This window comes from Gossypium raimondii, chromosome 12 (assembly GCF_025698545.1).
Source record: "Gossypium raimondii isolate GPD5lz chromosome 12, ASM2569854v1, whole genome shotgun sequence".
NCBI classification, from domain to species: Eukaryota; Viridiplantae; Streptophyta; class Magnoliopsida; order Malvales; family Malvaceae; genus Gossypium; species Gossypium raimondii.
Genome location: NC_068576.1, coordinates 3,193,027 through 3,217,794, shown reverse-complemented (window position 1 = coordinate 3,217,794; position 24,768 = coordinate 3,193,027). Strand labels below are relative to the sequence as shown.

At 33.9% G+C, this 24,768-nt stretch overlaps 1 protein-coding gene and 1 long non-coding RNA gene across 5 annotated transcripts; one reads left to right on the top strand and one right to left on the bottom strand.

Annotated features, from left to right (window-relative positions):
- Positions 1–13,706: 13,706 nt before the first annotated feature.
- Positions 13,707–21,282, bottom strand: LOC105762839 (hypothetical protein). Of its 4 annotated transcripts, XM_012580766.2 has the most exons (16): positions 20,876–21,282; positions 20,143–20,545; positions 19,874–20,051; positions 19,653–19,792; positions 18,458–19,301; positions 18,170–18,270; positions 17,854–17,998; positions 17,705–17,773; positions 17,565–17,610; positions 16,168–16,487; positions 16,015–16,086; positions 15,555–15,634; positions 15,085–15,220; positions 14,614–14,812; positions 14,274–14,356; positions 13,707–14,144 (listed from the first exon to the last, which is right to left on the bottom strand). In XM_012580766.2, the coding sequence occupies exons 1-16, from the start codon at positions 20,973–20,975 to the stop codon at positions 14,016–14,018; spliced, it is 3,045 nt and encodes a 1,014-aa protein (XP_012436220.1). In that variant the 5' UTR covers positions 20,976–21,282; the 3' UTR covers positions 13,707–14,015. The 4 variants fall into 4 exon arrangements, with proteins under 4 accessions (XP_012436220.1, XP_012436219.1, XP_012436221.1 ...); XM_012580765.2 differs by having other exon boundaries at positions 16,015–16,487; positions 20,876–21,281; XM_012580767.2 differs by having other exon boundaries at positions 16,015–16,487; positions 20,931–21,281.
- A 1,001-nt stretch (positions 21,283–22,283) lies between these two features.
- Positions 22,284–24,644, top strand: LOC128035631 (uncharacterized). The gene is made up of 2 exons (XR_008192182.1): positions 22,284–22,563; positions 23,604–24,644. It is a non-coding gene; the product is annotated as an uncharacterized LOC128035631 (long non-coding RNA).
- Positions 24,645–24,768: the final 124 nt, after the last annotated feature.

Genomic DNA, 24,768 nt, shown 5'->3' with positions numbered 1-24,768 from the left:
TGATGTCGAGATCTTATGGAACTTCCGTTGCAAGAAACGAAATGGGGCTGCGGATAGACTAGCTATTGAAACAGATTGGATTCAATTTGTGAATAGTAAAAAACTCCGTTCAGGTGATATTGTCGCATTTTACAAGGGCGACGACAGAGTTTCAGGGACATTGTGTAAAATTGAAGTGAAGAGGAGAACTTGTATGTATAACAAAGAATTGTAGCTTGGTTTTTTTGCGAGTGTGTGAAAAGAAAAGAAAATTTCCATCTTTTCATCAAAGTTTTTTCTGCTATTCAAGAAAAACCCGGTTTCTGTTATGAAGGGACATAATTGAATGATTTGAGAGTCCTTCACTTTCTGGGTGCTTAGTAAATTATCATTAATCGTTGTAGTGTGGTGGATTAACTGAAAGTAGTAGAAAAACCAAGCTGAATTTGTGAGTCAAGTCAAAGATTCTTGCTGATTCAACAACTTCTAATTAAAACAATATCAGTAGCATCATCGTTCGACAACATTGGAATTCAAAGATTGGTCGTACGTAAACTGCGGATATGTTTGGGTTGACTTTCGGTTGGCCTGTAATTCCATAAAAAAAGGTTAAATTTGTCACAAGTCCCTGTACTCTTCCCAAATTTGAGATTTAGTCTCTATACTTTTATTTCTAAGAAATCAATTTCTCTACTTTTTTAAATTTCAAAATTTAGGTAACATTGTTAAAATCATTTTGCTAAATTCAGGTTTATTACAATGTTGATTTTTTTAGTTATATGGCTACTAAGTGATTTTTTTATTTCAAAATGTCACACCAATAAATACAGCGAAAAATTTAATAATGTTAACAATTGGACCTAAATTTTAAAATTTTGAAAATAAAGGGACTATATCCTGAAAATGAAAATATAGAAAGTAAATTTCGAATTTTGAAAGACTACAAAGACTGATTGCATATTTTAACCTGAAAATAAAAATATCTTTCTCAGTTTGATGGGCTTTCGCGCGTATTTTTACTTTTGTTGGCACTATCGGCCATGTTCCTAATTAAGCAATTAATTGCTTTAAATAATCCAGGGTTTTTTTTTAATTTAAAATTTATTTTTTTAGACATTAATTACTTTAAATAAGCCCCTAAATTCGACACTACCCTCCACCATCCACATCCACATCCACATCCACTAACATAGTAGGTTGGTACGACAATAGTCTCTTTTAGATATGAGGTTAGTTATAAAGTGACCAAGTGAAGAACAAGATAAACAAAAATATATTGCTAGTTGAGTTGACATAGAAAGCATCATGAATTTTGTTGCAACTCCTGAGGAATTTGTGCTTAATCAATTCTACCCGAGTAAAATTTTGTAAACAATTTTGTGCAGAACATCGAAAATTTAGTTGCATCACTTCATGTCCTTTGAAGGACATTGATTTATTTGATGTAATTATGTCCTTTGAATGATTTTTTCTCAAACAGACTCTATGATTGATTTTATGAAAATCAATTTTTTGTTGCGTTGTTGTATCTCGTGAAGGATTTTTGTTGAAGCCAAGTTATTTAGCATTATTGTATCCCCTAAGGGCTTTTGTGCTTAACCAAGCTCTAATTCGTTTTGGCAGAATAGGATCCCTTGATGGAATTTTGTGAAAACCAATTTGTGTGGCATAATTATATCCCTTGAGGGATTTCTTTGTATCCATTGATGGACTTATGCAAGAACTAAGTTAGTGTGATTGCATCCATGGAGGGATTGAGCTCTACCAATTATGAGGGAGTAAATATGTGAAGTCAATCCCTCGGGGGATTGGGATCTACCACTTAAATGGGAGCCAACTTAAGGAACTAATTGAGCGAAGCAAGGTTTTACTATTGAAGAGCATAAGTTTGAGTTGTGTGAGGCAGAATTTTTCTGTTGAAGATCAAAAGTAGGGATTACATAGAGCAGGATTTTGCTGTGTTTGATTCTAAATAAAAGCATACTACCAATGAAGAGATGTTTGTAGGGGTGTTCATTCGGTTAACCGACCCGAAATAACATTAACCGAATTAACCGACCTTTCAAAATTTTTAACCGTTAACCGAACCGAAATTTTTTCAAAAAAAATTAACCTACCGAAATTTTTTCGGTTAATTCGGTCGGTTAACCGAATTAACCGAAAATTATATATTTTTTATTTTTGGTTAAAAATTAACCGAATTAACCGAATTACCCGAATTAACCGAATTACCCGAATTAACCAAATTGAACCACTACATAATTAAATTATTTTTAGACTTTTAGATTTTAGTTTTAGTTTTAGTTTTAGAATTTTATTTTTATTTATTAAATTATTTGTAATTTTTATGATTGGGTTGGGTTGCGTAATTGGGTTGGGTTGAATACTTGGGTTTTAATTGAGTTTAGGTGAATAGTGGGCCTATTTTTATATTATAATTTTATTTATTAATTTTTTCAGTTAAACCGAAAAAATTCGGTTAACCGACCGGTTTCGAACCGAATTAACGGTTAACCGAAAAATTAAAAAATACTTAACCGACCCCCGACCGAAAAAATTCGTTTAACCGACCGATTAACCGAATTCGGTCGATTAACCGAATTTTTTCGGTTTTACCCGAATTTTGCACACCCCTAGATGTTTGTAGGTGAGGAGAAAGAGTTTACAGTTGATATGAGAAGTTTGTTGATGGTGAATGAACAGAAGTTAGCTGATAAGGAGGAGGATTTAATATTATATTTTATATATAAGGGAACGTAAAATTACATTAGATTTACACATTTTGTAATTATTCATATGGTTAATTTCGACCCAAAATTTTTTTCTAACTTCACTCCTGACGTAAATTAAAATTCTTTTAATCAGTTAAATTTGCATTATATGAAAAACAACATGCATAATATATTATTTGGTAGTAGATGCCGATTTCTTGTAATTCTATAAATTGTTTTGGCTTAATACATACTTTGGCACTTGAGTTTGACATTTTTTAATGTAGTACTTGTATTGTTTTTTGTTCAATCTAATACTAGTATTTGACAAAAGTTATCAATTTTGGTACCTAGAAGTAACAATGTTAACTTTTTATTGTTTGATTCGGGTTTTAGGGTTGATTTGATGAAAGTTAACTACAAATATTATTAAGTTTAAAATTTTCATGATATTATTAATAAAATAAATTTAGTGTTAATTGTGAATTTGTTTAATTTTTATATTTAATTTGTCAAATACAGTTCGATGAATGTAATTTGATTTGAATTTAGGGTTGATTTGATGAAAGTTAATTGCTAATATTATTAGCTAACTATAAAATTTTATTAAATCAACTCTAAAACCTAATTAAACACTAAAATGTTTGCATTGTTACCTTCACTAAAATATATAATTTTTATCGATTCAAATATTAAACTGAGGTGTTACATTAAAAAATTATCAAAACTTAAATACCAAATTATATAAAATATATTATATAACAAAATATAAAATATAAATATTTATAGTAGTAATATTTTATATAATTCTTGCTATACAAATACATGTGGCTGAACTAAAAGCAAGCACCACCAGTTGATTTCTTCCTTGGGGCTTAGCTTTGGGATCGTATCTTTGTGGGGGCCTTAAACAAGATTAGTCTCCCCTCCCATCCCCTCCCATTCCATGCATACTGTATAAAACAAACTAGACAAGCCTGCCTATTGAAACTTCCACCTTCTCAATACGTACTCAAAGCTCAACTGCATGCTTTTCTTTTTGGAGAAAGAAGAGTTAATCGCATGCTAAATCTCACGTTTGATTAAAGAATAATCGTTTTATGTATATATGAAAATCATAAGTACTATAAGTTGTTAGTTAAACCTATGAAATTTGATAGAAAAGTTAAGATTGAGAGGGGATAAAGAGGACTAAAAGATAAATAGATGATATTCAATAAATTTAATATCTAAATTTAATAGAATAACCTTTTTTATCCGTAAATTATATTTTTATAAGGGAGAGGTAAAATTTGTTCGAAAATTTAAATACTTGAACACAAATTCTTTACCACTTCATTCCAGATTTAATTGACTAATTGCAATCTCATTTGTATCATAGACTAAAAGAAAAAAAAAAGTGAGTGTTTACTTGATCTTAAAGAAATATAAAGTAGATTAAAGGGTAAAAGTACCATGGAGATGCTTATATTAGAGTCAGATTACATTTTATCCCCTTTACTAAAAAAAGTAGCAATTTAGTCCCTAGACATTAAATCAAAGAGCAAATCGGTTCTTTCTATTGAAAAATTCATCCATTTGTATTGTCAAAAACTAACGTGGTTGATGGAATAAACAAACAGTGGCACATGAGATGCAATATGTACCTCATGCTAATGTATATTGACCAATTTTTAATAGTAGAAATAGATGCAATTTTTAATAGAATGACTAATATGCTTTTTGATCTAATGTGTAGGAACTAATTTATCTATTTTTTTAATAGAAAGAGTAAAATGCCTAATATAATAAGCTTCATAGTACTATGTGTACTTCATAGTATTTACTAATTTTATATGTATTTACTAAGCATTCATTATGTATGTTTACCTGTTGTGTTTTTCCCTCTCCCTGTAGATTGTTAATTTGTGGAACCATTCGATCGGATCAACTCGAAGACCATATTAACCTACTATAGAATTGATAGTCTTTTAATTGTTTATGGATTCGGTTATGTGGCATGTACATAAGTGTTAATATATGTTGTTACTTTGGATGAATGGCTATAAGACATAGATTAGTATATCAAATTGGTAAAGGTTAAATTGATATGTTTGGTGCCAAATTGTGGCACATTGGATTGGTTGATTTTAGATATGGATAAATGAACGTTTTGGTATGTGTTTTGATTGGTTTTATGTAGGTTTTAGTGTGCATTTAAGCATCATTTAAGTTGGTTGTTAAGTTGGCATGAAATAGGTATCAAAATGCAAGTTTTTGCCATTTTGGCTCAGAGGTATCGATACATTAGAAAAGGGTATCAATATATTGGTAAATTTTCTTAAATTTTGAAACATCGAACTTAAATATGGTATCGATACAGAGATAAGGTATCAATACCTTGACAAGGGTACCAACACTTTGTGTCTGGTATCGATACATTCGTTTTTATTTCAATGTTTCTAAAACATTAAATATCAAAATGGTTTTGGTACCTTTATGGGGTATCAATACCGATTCTGTAAAACTTTGAAAACATTGCAATATGGTAATTTTTCATGCTCAAGTCTATAAAAGAGCTTTCGTAAGCTCGATTTAGGCTCGGATTTAATTGTATATCATAATGTGAATGTGTTTAAGACATGATGAAATGTTTGAATGATTTATTTACTGTGTATTTGATGGTAATTGCTTCAACAACAATTGTATCATCTTGTAACTCAGACCCGACAATCGGGTCAGGTGAGGGATGTTACATTAATACTGTTATCAAGAGGTTGGATAGGTAAATTCGGTCTTTAATGGAAGAAAGGGCTCGCCAAAAGGAGGAGATGGAGATATAGGTGGAGACTAAAAGATCACGGATACAATGGAAGGGCTTGTCCTTGCTATTGTTGTGTATGGGCTACTTGCTACCATGCAAGCAACATTTGGGTCATTGAACCTCATTGGGTTGAACTTCCAACCCTTCATTGGCATGCTTCAGGAGGGTTATCACCTAGGTTTCGATTTATTCTACCCCTATAGCTATGAATTGGAGAAGTTCTAGAATTTTTTCAAGAGGTTAGTATATTATAGGGGGATGTTCTCATTGGAATTCTTTTCTTCATCTTGAAGACATTGCAGCTCAATTCAGACCACTCGGAAGAACAACTACGGATAGTGTTGCTAGCGAAGATGCCTCTAGTTCTTCTGGTGATGATGATCCCGATCTCAATGCCCTCGCAACAAAGGGAAAGGTCCTGTAGATCCAGATACCTCCCATAATAAGGGAAAAGGTCCTGTTATAGAATAAGCTTGTATAAAATTTTATTTGTATAGTTGTTTATAATTTCTCCATTATACATTATTCTAATTTTAATGAAATATACACGATTTTCTTTTCTTTTGTGTCTATGTTTTGTCTTTTATTTCGTAATGATATGGTATTGATGGAATGTTATGTCCAGAAGGTGTCTTCATTCTCCAGATAGTTTTTCGTGCTATGAAATGTTAAATCCATAATTGTTGCATTGAGTGATTTTAATTATTGCTATAGTGAATGGTCCATACCCAAGCGTTTGGTTGTTTTTATCTGTTTTTGGAAAGATTAGCTTTTGGCATGTGGATCATCAGAAAATTTGAAGCTTGTTGCATGAGCTTCTTAGGAAAGAAAGTACATTCAGGAGCACTTAATTTAAGACTTGACTGTGATGCTTGAGAAATAATACCAATGATGATGCTTCACATAGAATGTCTCGTTTAACTACGTGTTTTTTTAGAATTGGGTAGTATCGAGACATCATTTATTTTGTTGAAACACATTGTTTGGGTGAGGAGGCTTATAAAAACTTTTCTTTTTCTTCTTCAATAATATGTTTCTTGCACTACTATTTTGTTCTTTTGTTTTCATTTTTTAATTTTTTTTTGTTTCGAGTTCTCTCGATCTCATCTTGATTCTTTTCTTATATTCTTTCGAGTTTATTTTCAGGGTAAAAATCCTTTTTTGCTTAGCTTTTATTTTACTACTCGCCTTTGCTGTGATGTCTTCTTTTGAGGTTCAATCGAGTCCATCTAAGGTTTCTGGATCTCTAGTGACTAGAAACCATAAAGGTGAAATAGGCTCTTCTAAAGGTGCTGATGGTGGTGAAGAAGAGAAACCTCCTTGAACAATGCGGGAGGCTATTTTTATTGGGTGTTTTCAATGCATTACCGTATCAGAAGAATCTATCGTGTTGTTGCAAGCTTGAGGGCTCTACCACAAGATGGCTTTGTACGAGATATCTCAGGTGGAGGGAAAAATAGCTTGCATGAGACTTACAAGAACCCTCTATGCTTTTTTCTCCCTTTGTATCCTTTAGAAGGGGGTTTTACCTTTCCGCTGCATCTTTTTGCACGAGAGGTTTGAATTTTTATAAAATAGCTACGAGCAACTATGCTTAACCTCTTGATGGTTGCTGACTGGCTTTATCATCCTTTGTCAAGAGAGAAAGAAGGACCCGAAGCTCAAGGTCTTCTAGAATTTATACCAGCTATTCAAGGGGAATCAAACGAAACAGTCGGGGTTGTTGTGGTTCTACCGTAGGTAAGGGAACTCTCGTTTGGGGACCTCCCGTGCAGCTATAAATTACTTATTCTGGATGTTCCTTTGGTCAAAGACGCGTTGTTGTTCTTTTTGTTCTTTAAAGCAGTACTCCTGTTGGGAAAACTACTCTTTTAAGCGTCACAACTTTTCTTCAGTTTTTGGTTCATGAGATTGAGAACTTGGCGTTTGTTGGTGAGAACCCTAGTCCAAGGGAGTGTGGATCACAGTTGGCGGAGCAAGCATGGTTGTGAGACAAGTTATGCCTCTTACAAATGATGAGTGTCTAGGAGGGGTGTTGAAAATGGCCAACCATGCTGCTGTTATGTTACTATGATGATTTTGTTGAGTGCATACAGCTTGTATGCATCTTTAAAGATTTGTGCATGTTCTGACAACATATTTTCTGTTTTAGTTGCAATGTAATTTAGTTTGGTTGAGAATGAACTTTGATGTTGATGTTTTGATGGGTTGATTGAGCTGATAAGTCAGCTTATCCATGTGTACAAACAATGTTTATCAAGTTACTAGGCTACTTAGTGGTAGTAGGTAGTATTTGGTGATGTATTTTGACTATAAATGTATTGTTTTCATATTGAATGAGTAAGCATATCAGTTGTGTAAGGCAGATTGCTTCCTTACTGTACGTTTGTGAGCAAGTAAATTGTTCCTTGTTTCTTCCTCCTTTGTTCTCTGTCTTGTTCTCTCTTTTTTTTGCTGCTGCCAAAGTTCCAACAAATGGTATCAGAGTTGAAGTCTTTGAAGGTTTATTTTTGCTTCTGCTGCTTGTTAAGAAAGATAAGAAGCTGTTAAAGCCTATCATCTTTGAAGGTTGCTTGAAAAAAAGGCAGCAGCAGCTCACCCCTGTGTGACTCCCAAACAAGCTTGAGTTAAGCTGAAGGAGGAGTTGATGGAGTATGTGCAAGAAGAAACAGGACTGTAGTGAACAAAGGAACATGGCAAGATGTAGTTGAAGGCAAGTTACCAACCAAGGCTGTGAAGGAGGAGAAAACTCCATTTGATGAACAAATCTTTGGCACAAAAGACTGTGATAGTTAAGTGTGTAAGTCAGATTTGTTTGAGAATGAGGCCAAGGTTGAAAATGAATTGCATGAGCAGAGCCAGCTTGAAACAAAGCATCTAAGGACTGCCAAGTTCAAAAAAAACTTGATGAATGTTTGGTATTTGCAGCATGGAGTCCAAGGAGGAGTGTTCAAAATGGTCAACCATGCTGCTGTTATGTTACTATGATGATTTTGTTGAGTGCATACAGCTTGTATGCATGCTGCAGCATTTGTGCATGTTGCAGCAACATATTTTATGTTTTAGTTGCAATGTAATTTAGTTTGGTTGAGAATGAACTTTGATGTTGATGTTTTGATGGGTTGATTGAGCTGATAAGTCAGGTTATCCATATGTACAAGCAATGTTTATCAAGTTACTAGGCTACTTAGTGGTAGTAGGTAGTATTTGGTGATGTATTTTGACTATAAATGTATTGTTTTCATATTGAATGAGTAAGCATATCAGTTGTGTAAGGCAGATTGTTTCCTTGCTGCACGTTTGTGAGCAAGTAAATTGTTCTTTGTTTCTTCCTCCTTTGTTCTCTGTCTTGTTCTCTTTTTTTTGCTGCTGCCAAAGTTCCAGCAAGGGGACACATCACGTTGCGGTTGAGGCACTACGATAATTGGTGGAGTCGGAGCAGTTGGGGAATGGTTACTATTAGTGAAGTAGAAATGACAGGGCTGGAAACCAAAGGATCCCTCAGTGCTTCATCAATTGTTCCAGGGTAGGGGAAAAGGATAATCGCGTATCGTAGAGGGGTTCCTACAAGGGTAAAAGGAGAAGGATTCTAGGTGAAGATCATACCAATGGGAGTTCTTGAGGCAAGTGGGATAGAGGTGCTGGATGGAGTGGAGGAGTGGATTTGGTTGGCTGAATTAATAGCCTGGTTAGTCTGGTCAATGAGGATGCCACTCAGTGATTATGAACCCATGTTTTTCACGCTCACCACACCAATTGGTGATACAATGATACAACAAAGAGAAGATATAGAGGAGAGAATGGTGGTTGCTGTGGAAGGCAGTTCACATAGCCAGGATGGAAAGCTAGAAGTTTTGAAAGGTGAATATGAGGAGAGTATGAAGACTGGGGGCTAAAAGTGAGTTAACGAAGTGTGGGCTTAGTATCTTTAAGAATCAATCTTTTCTTTCTCGTTCTTGAAGATATTTATAGGCAAGGGTTTCATGTAAGGTGATGTTAACGTGTTAAACTTGTTACTAAGCCATCATTATGGAACATTTAGTGTGGATGTCTTCGATGGGACAATGATATCTGTAATAGGACAGATCTAGTCATTTATTCTGACTTGATGGTATGGAGTAATTGAACTCATGTGGATATTTGGTGACCAACAACTCTATGTTCCCGATGAAGTTTGAGGACCTAAATAGCGGGTGGCACGCACTTGTCCAGATGGTCATCGTGGAAAAGAGGCTTGTGGACTACCTCCTGACTTATTGACAACTGTTTTACTATTTGTATCCTCTTCATTTGCTACGTGTCTTGATACGAATGAGGGTACAATAAAAATATAAATTAGAGGTCAAATTATCTGAATTTACTCAATTTTACATTCTCTTTTGTAGAACAAATAACTCCCTCTTAAAAATTAAAGCGTTTGGAATTTGATCACTCACTACAATTCAACAACTCCAAGAAACTTGATAAACGTTACAAGTTATTAAAGAAAGTTCGATTTTTTTTTCTTTTTCTTTTGAAAGGAATTGCAACCTAGCAGCACTCCATTGACTGCGCTCCTGCCAAGTATGTTTTGTTTATGCTTAATGCATTATTTATTCCCTAAACTATACCTTATTTTTACTTTGTTCCTTGAAGTTTTTACTCACAAATCAGGACCTAACTAGAAACATGTGTATAGGAGTAAATGGGCTTATATTTGTACATAAACCTATTCAATTAAATCAGTGATTAATTGATAATTTGATAATCCAATAGACTGTGTTTGTAATTAGAGACATGTGTGTATGATTTTATGTGTTTAGACCAATTTAATTAAATAAAAGATTAATCTATTAATTTTGTAATTTAATCACTTCAATTATCGATTCAAGTTGTAATTAGCGGAATATATAAGATTACATTCATAATTAGAAATTTGTACAACTGATAAGTACCAAGATTTTCAAACTGAACCAATGGTCAAACAAATTATTAAAAACTCAAAAAATAAAAATATATTTAAAAATAGTGAAAATCAATTCAGCCATTGGTTTAATTGATTTTTTTTAGCTCAATTCATACTGATTGACAAGTCAACTGATCTAATCCCTCTCTCCGAACTAAAACCCCGATTGTGTCTTAATCCGATTCCAACAACCTTAATAAATACTATTAAAATTACTTGTACACCTCCACAATATCATTAAATTCATATATCTACCGATTCAATAATGATTTTACAATTAATTATATAATTCACTTGATTACATTTTTCTTAAATTTACTTGTATACCATCAATTGTACATAAATTGATTCACTTGAAACAATTTTGATTATCAAAATGGTTTTATTCGAAATTCAGTTCTAATAGTTTGTTTTAATTTGTTATAATATTTAAAAATTATAAAATAATAATAAATATTAGATGTGAAATGAAAAGCATATGATATTAGAGTTTAAAGTATAATTGATGTCTTGAATGCAAAAAATATAGATTTGGTACAAGTAAAGAAACAAAGGAACTAACAATTTGATTTAAAAAATTAAATTCAATCATTTTTCAATGTAAAATATAAATTTAAGATATTGATCACTGGATAAGCAAGTAGTAGATATCAAATAAAGTTGAATTATTATATTTTATGATTTAAATTTATTTTCAAATCGCATGGTGATGGTACTACTAGGAATAGCAATTAATTTACACCCTAAACTCGTATCAGTTGATAGATGATGCTAGACTGACCCAGGGATTGGATAGCAAGGATGTTCATGGCGCTTTAAGCATATTTTCGGAGGTCTTCAATCATTTGATATGAAGTGGTTGTAGGGTTTTATTAGATGAGATACTTTAAGCCTTTATATATTTTTTGGTTAAATTTTATGCATTTATATTTTGTTCTTTAAAGCGGTGCTCCTGTTGGGAAAACTACTCTTTTAAGCGTCACAACTTTTCTTGAGTTTCTGGTTCATGAGGCTGAGAACTTGGCGTTTGTTGGTGAGAACCCTAGTCCAAGGGAGTGTGGATCACAGTTGGTGGAGCAAGCATGGTTGCGAGACAAGTTATGCCTCTTACAAATGATGAGTGTCTAGGAAGGGTGTTGGGTTGCTTGAAAAAAAGGCAGCAGCAGCTCACCCCTGTGAGACTCCCAAACAAGCTTGGGATAAGCTGAAGGAGGAGTTGATGGAGTATGTGCAAGAAGAAACAGGACTGTAGTGAACAAAGGAACATGGCAAGATGTAGTTGAAGGCAAGTTACCAACTAAGGCTGTGAAGGAGGAGAAGACTCCATTTGATGAACAAATCTTTGACACAAAAGACTGTGATAGTCAAGTGTGTAAGTCAGATTTGTTTGAGAATGAGGCCAAGGTTGAAAATGAATTGCTTGAGCAGAGTCAACTTGAAACAAAGCATCTAAGGACTGCCAAGTTCAAAAAAACTTGATGAATGTTTGGTATTTGCAGCATGGAGTCCAAGGAGGAGTGTTGAAAATGGCCAACCATGTTGCTGTTATGTTACTATGATGATTTTGTTGAGTGCATACAGCTTGTATGCATGTTGCAACATTTGTGCATGTTGCAGCAACGTATTTTATGTTTTAGTTGCAATGTAATTTAGTTTGGTTGAGAATGAACTTTGATGTTGATGTTTTGATGGGTTGATTGAGCTGATAAGTCAGCTTATCCATGTGTACAAGCAATGTTTATCAAGTTACTAGGCTACTTAGTGGTAGTATGTAGTATTTGGTGATGTATTTTGACTATAAATGTATTGTTTTCATATTGAATGAGTAAGCATATCAGTTGTGTAAGGCAGATTGCTTCCTTGCTACACGTTTGTGAGCAAGTAAATTGTTCTTTGTTTCTTCCTCCTTTGTTCTCTGTCTTGTTCTCTTTTTTTTGCTGCTGCCAAAGTTCCAGCAAGGGGACACATCATGTTGCGATTGAGGCACTACGATAATTGGTGGAGTCGGAGCAGCTGGGGAATGGTTACTATTAGTGAAGTAGAAATGATAGGGCTGGAAACCAAAGGATCCCTCAGTGCTTCATCAATTGTTCCAGGGTAGGGGAAAAGGATAATCGCGTATCGTAGAGGGGTTCCTACAAGGGTAAAAGGAGAAGGATTCTAGGTGAAGATCATACCAATGGGAGTTCTTGAGGCAAGTGGGATGGAGGTGCTGGGTGGAGTGGAGGAATGGATTTGGTTGGCTGAATTGATGGTCTGGTTAGTCTGGTCAATGAGGATGCTACTCAGTGATTATGAACCCATGTTTTTCACGCTCACCACACCAATTGGTGATACAATGATACAACAAAGAGAAGATATAGATGAGAGAATGGTGGTTGCTGTGGAAGGCAGTTCACCTAGCCAGGATGGAAAGCTAGAAGTTTTGAAAGGTGAATATGAAAAGAGTATGAAGACTGAGGGCTAAAAGTGAGTTAACAGAGTGTGGGCTTAGTATCTTTAAGAATCAATCTTTTCTTTCTCGTTCTTGAAGGTATTAATAGGCAAGGGTTTCATGTAAGGTGATGTTAACGTGTTGAACTTGTTACTAAGCCATCATTATGGAACATTTAGGGTGGATGTCTTCAATGGAACAATGATATCTGTGATAGGACAAATCTTGTCATTTATTCTGACTTGATGGTATGGAGTAATTGAACTCATGTGGATATTTGGTGACCAACAACTTCATGTTCCCGATGAAGTTTGAGGACCCAAATGGCGGGTGGCACGCACTTGTCCAGATGGTCATCTTGGAAAAGAGGTTTGTGGACTACCTCCTGACTTATTGACAACTATTTTACTATTTATATCCTCTTCACTTGCTACGTGTCTTGATACGAATGAGGGTATAACAAGAATATACATTAGAGGTCAAATTATCTTAATTTACTCAATTTTACATTCTCTTTTGTAGAACAAATAACTCCCTCTTAAAAATTAAAGCATTTGGAATTTGATCACTCGCTAAAATGCAACAACTCCAAGAAACTTGATAAATGTTACAAGTTATTAAAGAAAGTTTGATAAACGTTACAAGTTATAAAATAATAAAATGATTTTAATTACATTTTATAAAAAATTAATTTACAATATTATGAATTGATAAAATTACACACACAGCCTATCATTAAAACTAAGATATTTTATAGGTATGTAGAGAATTATATGTTAAAATTATGTATATGAATAAATTCTAAAATTAAATTAAAAATGATTAGTAAAAATGTAAAGAAGCATGAAACCTACATTCATGCAACTAATATTGATAAAAGAAGATTGAAATATGGAGGAATCATTTTTATCCAGACATCTAACTAATTTCACTTCACTGTGTTTCTTTAATGTCCTACCGAGTGGCTGCTGTTAGAGTTTAAAAAAATGATAAAAGTATAAGATCCGATTCTATACAGACGATCTATTTCTTTAACATAGTGAATAATAATATCACTGAAACAAATGATGGTATGACTCTTCAAGTTCCTTGAAACACTTACCTGTCATGGTATTCTTTAGCAGAACCAGAAATAAGAAGTTTCTACTTTCTATGCAATGTTGATATGTTCTTCGCATGAAGGTCCATCACAAGATCCCGTAGCTCAGGGAACACTGATATAAGTAGTCGTTCTAAGATTGCATAAGCAAGTTGCTTGATACATATAGCAGACTGCAACGCAAAAATGACACGTACGTGTAATTACAAGTATGAAAAGCGGAAATAGAATGGAACTAAGAGAATAATATCTACATCATACACTTATTCTAGTACGTGGGGAAAAAAAGGATAAAATTCCACCTGAGTGAAATAGTAAATGTCTCTTGCACACCGTCGGTATTGCTTATATCCAATCAGGCCAACTAATGTTGCTGGGGGTCCATCTGACAGAATCCAGGGGAAATACATGACATATAAATAAATTGATCATCAAGTATTTTTATGATCAAAAAAGTTCAATGCCTACGATATCATAAACTAGATATAAGAACAGAAAAAATTAAAAAAATTATAATTATAATCAATGAACTATGGACCAAGAAATTAAACCAAAAGCAATGAATTGCAGGCATGTAAAATATCGATCCAAAAAGTCATGCCTGATCAGACAAGATTTTAATAACACATAACACATACTCACCAAAAAGCATTTTTTTGATGTCGCTTGCTCTACGAGTAGCCTCAAGTTGTTGCTCAAAGGACCCAGGTTTAGAGGCATTACTCCCACCAAATTGGCTGAAGCTGAGCAGAGGTATAGGTGTCTGGTTGAGATTGCTATTATCAAATTTGCTGTGAATGTCCCCAATTGCTCTAAAGAATTTACCACCTGGCCACAAGAGCTGGGAGAAGAAGAGAAAATTAGAAGAAACAGAACACATTGACTAGGTTGGTTGATCTCGAGATTGGGCTACAGCTGTGAACTGAGCCTCAACCTGACACAGTTATCATTCAGAGACTGATTTCAGGTTAAAGACATCAATTTTAGCCAGATCTAGTAAGTGCACACACTGCTTTATGACAAAAACTCGTGCTTTTACAGCACCAGATGCTGAGCCAGTTATCGCTTAAACTCAAACTTAAATTACAATTTTCTAGTGTGTTCAGCCCTTACATCTTGAATCCATCGAATCCCTAGGGTAATGGTTTCCTCCTTCCGAAGCCAATATATCTGGCGCAAGAGCCAGTCATCGATGGCATCCTCCATCACCAGCTGTAATATTTGCTTAGATATCCAAAAGACCTGTCTTCTGCATCAATGAAAACATTTTCATTGTTTATGCCAATTTATTCTGGAAATAAGTCATTTTAAAACCCCATAATATGCTAATAAAGTTAATAGGATGACATAGTCTGAAAGACGAGAGAGTTACCACCTTCTAAAAGGACACAACAAAAAACCTTGGAAGCAGTAATTGATCATTCAAACAACCAAGTAATTGAAATGACAGGCAAAAAATATTAGTAACACCAAAGTACAAGGTACCATATCATTCTCATCTTTCCAGATTATATTACTGACGAGAAATACAACATTTTAGCAATTGATTAATTTCACAATATGGAATTATAAAATTCACTCACCTTAGCCAGCCTCTTCTCTTAAGCTGAAACACCTTATCAACTAGATTCAGCAAAGGTACGCTCACATTAGGCGGTGTCCACTGCACAAAAATCAATTAAATAATCATTCAAAATTCCAAAACAGAAAAAAATGTTCTACATTAAATTGAGTGTGCTAACTAAACTAACTATTCAAACAAAAGATAACTGATAATAGGGGTGGGTTACAGACTTACAGCCAAGCAGACACCAAAGAAAAAGGTTGCAGCAGCTAGAGAGTTTGTGCAACAAACCAAGAGTGATTTTCTAATAATGATGCTCGCTTTTGGTTAAGATTCTTATGAAAGCAATCCCAAAATTTATTAACAAATTTGAAAAGTTTTCAATTTGGAGGAGGTGCTTCCAAGGGAACATAAACTGAGTATTGGTGACAAAGGAACACTAAAATCTTTACAAATAAAACAGAGATAAAGCATAATACCTCGGGGGGCATTCCAACTGGATCCTCCAAATGGCTGGAGGTTGCTGATATTTTTACCTTAGGAGATCCACCCTGGCCAAACGGTTCAGTTTTCACACCTAAATTATGTTTCTCATAAATTAAATTAACAGACTCCCGACCACGCTCTATTACCAGTGGCGGCAAATTCTTTGAGTTCAACTCATTGTCCAAATGCATATCAAGACCTTGTGAATATGATCCATCATCCTCATAACCATGGTCCCCATCTTTGTTACCATCTTCATTGTCAGAAGCACTATGTACCGTGTCTAAGTTATAATGCTTTGAAATGTCTTTAGCAATCTCATCTGCATTCCATGACAGCGTCCTGCCGGTGGCCGAAGAAGAGGCTTCACTAGGGGGAGAGGATGAACCAACTACTTTGCGCATTAAGCCATCTGATACTCCCCTAAATTGGCGTACAATATCATCTACAGCATCATCCACACTGACTGTCAATAGAAAAGAGAATTCAAAATATCAGCAATTAATAGAATAAAAAATGCCGTTTATGCACACACAAAAAAAAAAAAAAGAAAACAGACGAGTCAAACCGATAAGTAAACAAACCATGCATGATTTTAAGAAAACTGGATATAGGATAGATACTCATCATTTACCATTCTAAGATGAGGGCGAAAAGTATGTGATGCTTACACATATGAAGGATTATCAATAAGAATACATGTTCCAATATTGATGACATATTTAGGAGTTCGTAATGATGCTTGGGTCTAGAAGATATATGCAGGAATAAATAGCACTGTTTGTTAAATATAATTGAGAAAATAGAAAAAAAGAAAGAAAAAAAAGAACGGCAACAAAAAGAACTAATACCAAGCTTAAGCACAAGTACACAGAAAAGGTGTAAGGAGAAAAACAAACACAAATTGATTATTTTTGTTTAGAATTCACTTAAAAGTAAAAGTAAATCATCTTAACAAGTAAAATGGAGAACCAGACAACTAGCTCAAAAGTAGGTGCAAAATACCTGCTCAAAGAGTCAGGTTCCTTTCTTCATTCCCAATTAAAAGAAAATGGTAAAATTAACAAAATAAACCAAAAAGGATGGAAATAAAGATACTGCACGGTATTACAGAAAAGCAAAATCATAGCAGAAGGAAAAGGCCAGAGTAATCAAATGAACTGAACACAATGTAACTGAGAAAGGATGATAAAGTATTCATAAGAAATCTGGAGATCAACTAATATTAAGCAAGCAATAAAATGTGTAAATCTCTGAAATCTGGTATGGGTAAAATCCATCAGCGTAAAAGGTGGCACCAATAGTATAGCTAAACATCATCTACCAGACAACTGAATGACAGACTGAAAGATGAAGCATATGATTGAGTTCCTAAACTTATTGATGCCCACTTGGAGTATCATTAGCTTATTGATTTTTTTTAAGAAGATTTCTAGAAGATCTTGTGTTTTGAAGTAGTAAAACCACAAAGTGCAACTGGCAGCCAGAAACCAGAGCATAAATAGTAAGGATGGCATAATAACCAAGAACAGAAACAACATACCTGCAAGGGTTTTCATCACTGATGAGGATTTTCCGAAAGAGTAATTCTTCAAAAGAAAATTACAAGCACAATTAGTGTTGGATGTCATTCATTCTATCCGTAGAAAATAAGGGAGCACCCAATTCCAAGAAGACACGCACCTTTGAGGAAACACTTAAAAAATCCCACACTTCATGCTGTTCAGCCACATTGGGTATAGACAACAGATCCTGTAAAGAGGTGGCTTAGTTGAAGAAACAGGTTCAAAAGTAACCATCCTAAAAAAATGAAAGACTAGGACATAAATTACTTGCAGATATTTGTCAAGATGAATGCACCGCTGATGAACAAAAGCATCCTCTGTGCTTGATGAAAATATCCTTTTGGGGGGCAAATGTAATGAATAATTGGGAATTTCTTTCAGATGTCGATGCAACCGTTCAAAATTTCTGTATCTGCAGATTAAAAAGAGAGAGACAAGATTAACCATTAAAGAAGAAATAAATCAAATTCTCAGAGCTTCATTTGTTCTCTTGAGATCAATACATTGTGGTTTAAACTTTAAAGACTTTAAAATATCAAGAGGGACATTGTGGTTTTTTTTTCTTTTTTAAGTTGGGCGAGACCTTCTATTGACAAACCAAGTTCTGTTTTCCGCATCAGTCACAGAAATTGAATAAACTGCAAATGATTTTGATGCAAGTTTCTCAAAGTATGCTCCAATAACCTGCAGAGATAGACAGAAAATAGCAAATCTAGTTATAGATAAGAGAAATGAGAGTGACCGTGAAAACAATCAACACGACCAAGCTCAAGAACTATTTTAATTTATATCCCATGTCACACCTTGATTCAGCTAGCAGTGCAATTTTCAAATTTGCATAACTAGCAGCACTATTGACAGGAATGCTTACCCGACACCTAAGCTTGGGAATATGTGGCCCCTCATTGCGAAGTACTATATTTGAGGCAATCTTACCCCCATATTCTTCACTATGCCTGTCAAAATCAGGGCCATAGCATTCTGAAATAATAGGCCCTTCAACATCTACACTAAGTGCCTTCTTTGTATCAGTTCCAACTTTCAAATCAGAGGTACTACTGGATCTCTTAAGCCTAATTTTATTTCCATCAGCAGCTTTCTCACTAACATTTTTAAATGTATTAACATGACGATCTCCTTCAAATGATGATGACTTAGCTAACTTTGTGTCTATCATGCTATCATCACATGACTGGGTGTCAAGGCTCAAGCCATGCTCTAGTTGCGTCATAGTTTTCTCTTCACTTCCCATAGAAGTTCTGGTCTTGTTTCTAGAGAAATCATTTACTGAATTCCCCATCAGTACACCACTCTTTGTCTCAGAACCTTTAGGAATAGATTCTTGATATCCTGTTTTTACATATTTGCTCTCCTTCTTTTTGTAGTTTCTTCCTTTTGTCCACATGTTTTCAAGATTTTCAGGAGCAAGAACTTCAGTTCTTCTCTGGGTTGCTGCCTCTAATTTTCGAGCCCAATCAGCTGGTCTATGGTGCACTGGTTCTTCCTCATATCTGTTACAAACTGGATATGTTTCTTTCTGATTGTCAATTCTAGCCAAATTTAAATCAGTTTCTTGACTATTCAAGGACGGTGTTTTGCATGTCATAGAACCATCATCACGTACTCCCACTGAAGACTGATCAAAACCTGCCACGATCTTATTCAAATCTTCTTTAATGGCAAGTAGAACATATTCAATCACTTCATTGATATACCTAACAAAACATATAGGGAAAAGGGATAGAATAAGGATTCTTTATTAACAGAGGAAAGTATATACTAAGTTAAAACAAAGTGCTTGAAGTTCATCATGGGTAACCTTCTAAACATTCTCCACCCATTGGTTTACATACAGTGGTCAAGGGTAAGAATTTAATCGAGTTGTATAAACGCAAACCATTCCACTCTATTTAAGAACCAAATAAACACTTAAAAAATGCATTTCCAATTAACACCAAAATTCTTAACCTAAAAGTTTAGGCTAACTCAGTTAAACGGAATGGCAATTTTAAGTTTAGTACGAATTACGTTTTTTGCTATCTTGAAGTTAAAGCTTGAAAACTTACCGAGGGCTTGCCAAATTCAAAAGAGGTAGCACTACCAAGCAAGTTACAATCTCACGAGCAATAGTTCGAACCAAAGGACATTGAGCTTCTCGAGGTCTCAATACTACTGCTAAAACTCCGCCAAAAAGCTGCTGAATAACCTGAAAAAAATAAAAATAAACAAAAGCAACCCCTGAAATGCAAAGGCAAAATGTGTTTTCATCAGAACACTCCACTCACACCTTGTACTCACTCTCTGGTGAAAGCAATGCAGGATGAAGCTCTCCAGAAACCATAAGGTGGTGTTTCAATCTTTTATCCCTCTCCTCGGATGATAATGTTGCCATAACATCAACACCTATTGCAGCTTGGTTTCTTCTAAAAAGATCCAAGTGATCTCCTATCAAATCAACTATATCCCTGAGACATTAGACAACCATTTGAAAGCCTTGAGCTTTAAAAGCGTGAAATATGTTTAGAGCTGATAAACCTTCTTAAACTAAAAACCCACCTTGTAAGCAAATCAACAAGGTTTATCTCTTTCACCCTTTCAGTTATTTCAGCAATAGCATCCAAAATCAATGCACGTATCAACTCAGGGGCCTCTCTATCTTGAGTTATCTCTGAATACCACAAATTAATGACAAAATCCCTAAGTATTTTATCAATAAATTCATTGAGAGCAGCCTCAACTATAGGAGAATCAATCTTCTGCTTCCACTTGGGTGGAGGCGGTGAGCTAGAAAGGCGGGAATCATTCACAGACAACTGTTTCCTCTCCAAATGAGATAAATAGGTTCGGGGATGAACTGATTTAACTTTCCATTTGAACTCAACCTCATTAGCTATAACTCTGAATGTGGAAACAATAATAACTGCTATAGGTAAATTCATCCACATTGACGTACTTGTATCTGCACAAATTAACAAAAGAAGAAGATTAAAAACAACAGAGTACTCCTGAAACTTCAAAAAATTACTTATAATCAATTCATAAATGCAGAAATGAAACTACATAAACACAAAATAGTAATGGAAAACCAAAACATGATCAATCAACAGAAATGCAAAATACAATGTTTAATTGATTCCTAATACTTTGGAATCGTCCGAAAAACTTCCTAGAAGTATCCAAATGATGTAAAATCAAAGAATCATATATTAAAAAATACAATTTAAATATCTGAAAGAGAAACAACATAAAACAAATAATTATTTTTTTGGAATATTATCAATTAACTTACGAGACAAGAAATAAGTGACGATAAAGATAACCATGGCCAACCAAAGTGTACGTACTTTGGCTTCGTCGATCAGATCCTGTATTGTCTCCATTGGCTTCATTATCCAGCTTTTGTTTCTTTCTTCCCTAAGGATTCCGGAATTCAAATTATTAAATCTTTTTAAACATTGAAGAGGGAAACAGAGAAATCAAAAAATCCAATCTTCTTCTCATGCATATATGGATATATTCTTGGATCATCTAAGCTTCAGCGGTTGTTGAAATTGAAATTTCAAATAAATATGAGAAGGGTAAAACAGAGTATGTGGAATTTGGTTGTGCTTAATTTATATAGAAATATGCTTTGGTAGTTTAGTTAGACAGCAATAAGATGCGTGGGAAAAGGGCACAAATGTTTAGGAGATTATGATCGTCTCAAATGTTGGCACGTAAGAAACTTGACTGCTTTTATTTTTATCCGAAATGTTATCGTATGTCTCTGGCTAAGGATGACTTTTCACATGACATGGGTAATATTTTATATGTCTACGTCGTCATATAAAATACTCCCACCATTCAGTCTTATCCGCGGTCGTGGATTAATATTTTTATATTTTTATCATTTGAAAATATTTGTGTAAAATGAATTATAAAATAATATATATAAAAATTAATTGCTGTTATAATAATTATGTTATTAGAAAGGAGGCAGTTTATATCATAGGTGATGCGAAGAGTAGTTAGAAATGGCGACTCGAGGGAGTTAAGGTTGCACTCGAGCAAAACATGGATATCATGTTTTCTGACTTGATCATTCTCTTCTTGGGAAAAGGGGTATTTATAGATAGGAGAGCGCTTGGAGTGGTCCTCGTATTCCATTATTACCTCATTGGTAGAGTCTAACTAAGCTTAGATTAGAGTCTTGTATGAACGTGACCCCCTTTGATGGGCCAAAGAAGTTGGAAATATTAATGAGATTAGATTTGATGTGTTCTTAGTGGCATCGCAACAATACTCTTTTCATAAGTGCATCTATAATGGTGTTAGGTGCTCATGTACGAGAGGCATGGGAGGTACTTAGGCGTAGGAGTATAAAAGGTTTACAAAATGAACTTCTCAAAGACTATGACACTGGGGTGATGGGATGTCATTTTTTTGGTGAAAATGGATATCGTTGTCGTTTAAAATATCGATGGTGAAGTCTAATGACTACTTCGACAATAATTTCAAATTTTTGAAACGACATCTTTTAATAGGTGTGATTGTTATCTTTTGATATAGCACCATGTTATTGGCCAACAATTGAATTGCTTCGAGGGCTCTTTATCACTTATTTCTTATCTGTTGTTTCACCAACTTGGTTCTTTTTCCATAAATAAAGGTTTTAAGGCTCTTTGAGGGGAACTTTTCTTCCAATTTTCTTAAGTGTCTACATTTCCAAGTGTTCTTATTTTCCAACTTGTTCCTTTTGTCTTTCAAGTTCATCAAAGTCCTTTTTTTTTTATAAGTTTTTATTTCATTATCTATCATTGCTTGAATTTTCTCTACTTTTGCCCGTGTCGTGTTTTCTTTGCATCAACGGTAGGTCTATTGACAAAGTCTAACAAAGGAAAGGAGAAGAATTAAAAGGATGATATCTCCACCATCAATGTAACAACTCGATTTTTAGTGGTGTCGGAAACAATGGTTCGAGACCACCAAATCCAACAAGTAAGCTTGTAAATTTTATTTTTTAGTATTTACGAGTCAAACATGGTTTTAGAAATATTTTTGAATTAGTAATTTAAGTTTGTAATGAATTATTAGGCTCAAGCAACAAAATCTTAGGTCAAGTGGTTTTAGAAAATGAGGTATCGAGACCTCGTTTCTATAAACTAAGTCGTAAATATTTTTATAAATATTTACGGAGTGTCATTAAGGTAGTATTAAAGCTTTGTGAGAAAATTTTAACGTTTTGATAGTTAATTAATTACAAAGGACTAAATTAAAAAAGGTGTAAAACTTGTTAATTAAAAGAAATAGTGATTAAATGGCTTAAATGGTAAATAGGGAGGACTTAAAGAGTAAATAAGCCAAAATGAAATGGCTGAGGCGGCATAAGTAGTGAAAATAAAAAAAAAGCCAATTTAATGACAAAATAGTAAATAAAGTAAAATTAAAACTACAAATTGAAATATTAAAGGTGTCTAGACAAATTCTTCTTCAATTCTCAGCAAAAAACAGCCTTAGGAGAGCTCCTTAAGCTGTTTTTTTTAATATTTTTACTTCAAGTGAGTTTATTCTTGCCTTTTTTCTTGAAATTTTTATGCTTTTGAGACTTTTACAATTAGGTCCAACTAACTATTGCCTTAGTTTTTGATTTTATTGAGAATTTTGAAAGTTTCCACTGATGAATACTGGATTTTTTTAATGAAATAACATGGATTTAGAGCTTTAATTTAGTTGCATGATGTTTTTATAAAGTGATTTTGTTAGATGTTGATTTTAGGACCAAATTGTGAAAAGGTTAAATATTAGGGTTTGGTATTAAATTTATGTTTATCAAGGGTTGTATGATAGCCTATAATATTGAGATAAATTATCAATTAAGAAATATTAGTTCATTTGATAGACTAATTAGTTAAGGGACTAAATTGCAAAAGTTGTAAAAGTTGGGGTAATTGTGTAAATTAGAAAAATTGAGGGGTATTAATTGTGAAGTGGATTGGAACTGAAATATATGCTAATGAATGAGTAATTTTATATTTTAGATCAAAATCCCGTAGATATTCGTGAAAAAAGAAAATTAGCGGAATAATCTCTGAACTCCTGCAAATATTACAATTTAACCCAGGTAAGTTTGTATGGTTAAACTTTAATATTTATATTAAATTGATGATTGGTAATATATATGTTATGTTGTTGGAATTGAATTGTCGTTGGAAAAATATTATCGAAATTAATACTCAGTTTGGATTGAACGCGAGATTTGAGTACATTTGTGATTTGGCGAATTGACAAAATTGGAGGAAAATGACAACAAATTACCCAAGTAAATCAAGGTTCAGTATTTTTTTTCGAACTCTCATGTTTTACTTTCCGTTTAGCTCTTACGAGCTTCTGTTTAACTCATATGAGTTTCCGTTTAGCTCTTTTGAGCTTCTGTTCAGCTCTTATGAGCTTCCGTTTAACTCATATGAGTTTCCATTCAGCTCTTACAAGCTTCTGTTCAACTCTTATGGGTTTCTATTTAGCTCTTACGAAATTCTGTTCAGCCTTTGGGCTTCTGAAAATGATATACTCTTATCCGTAAGCCGTTCTCCGATTTGGGAAGATTTGGTAAGTGACTATGTAATTGAAATTAAAAGACATATTGGTTGTTATTGGTATTGACTTAAAATAAGTGCATTCATCGATTGAAGTTGTGATTGGCAGGGAGTTTACATTAAATGAATTTATTTAATTAATGTGTTATAGTAGGTTCAGTAAGATTTATGTTTAACCCATCGAACTTACTAAGCTTCATTAAGCTTACTTGTGTGATTTAATGTCTTTGTAGATTTTCGTGAGGTTAGAAGATCGGATCAGCACATCAAGTTACACTATCTAGTCTATTCCGGTAGTTTTTGTACGTTCAATACAGTTTATATGGCATGTATAGGGTTTGTGTGGATTTAATCAAAGTTTGTCTTGTGTAAATATTAATAATTATAATTTTGCTTATATATGCACGTAGGGTTGGAAATGAGACATATTTGTGATGTTGATGTGAATACTATAGGTTTATTATATTCAATTTGTGGTTAACTTTAGTAGACTTGTTAGATGGATTAAATAGGTAAGTTTAGGTATTTGGGTATATATATATGATGTTATGCTATGTTTAAAAAACATGATTTTGGCTGTTTTGATTGCTGGTTTGGGATTTATTGATGT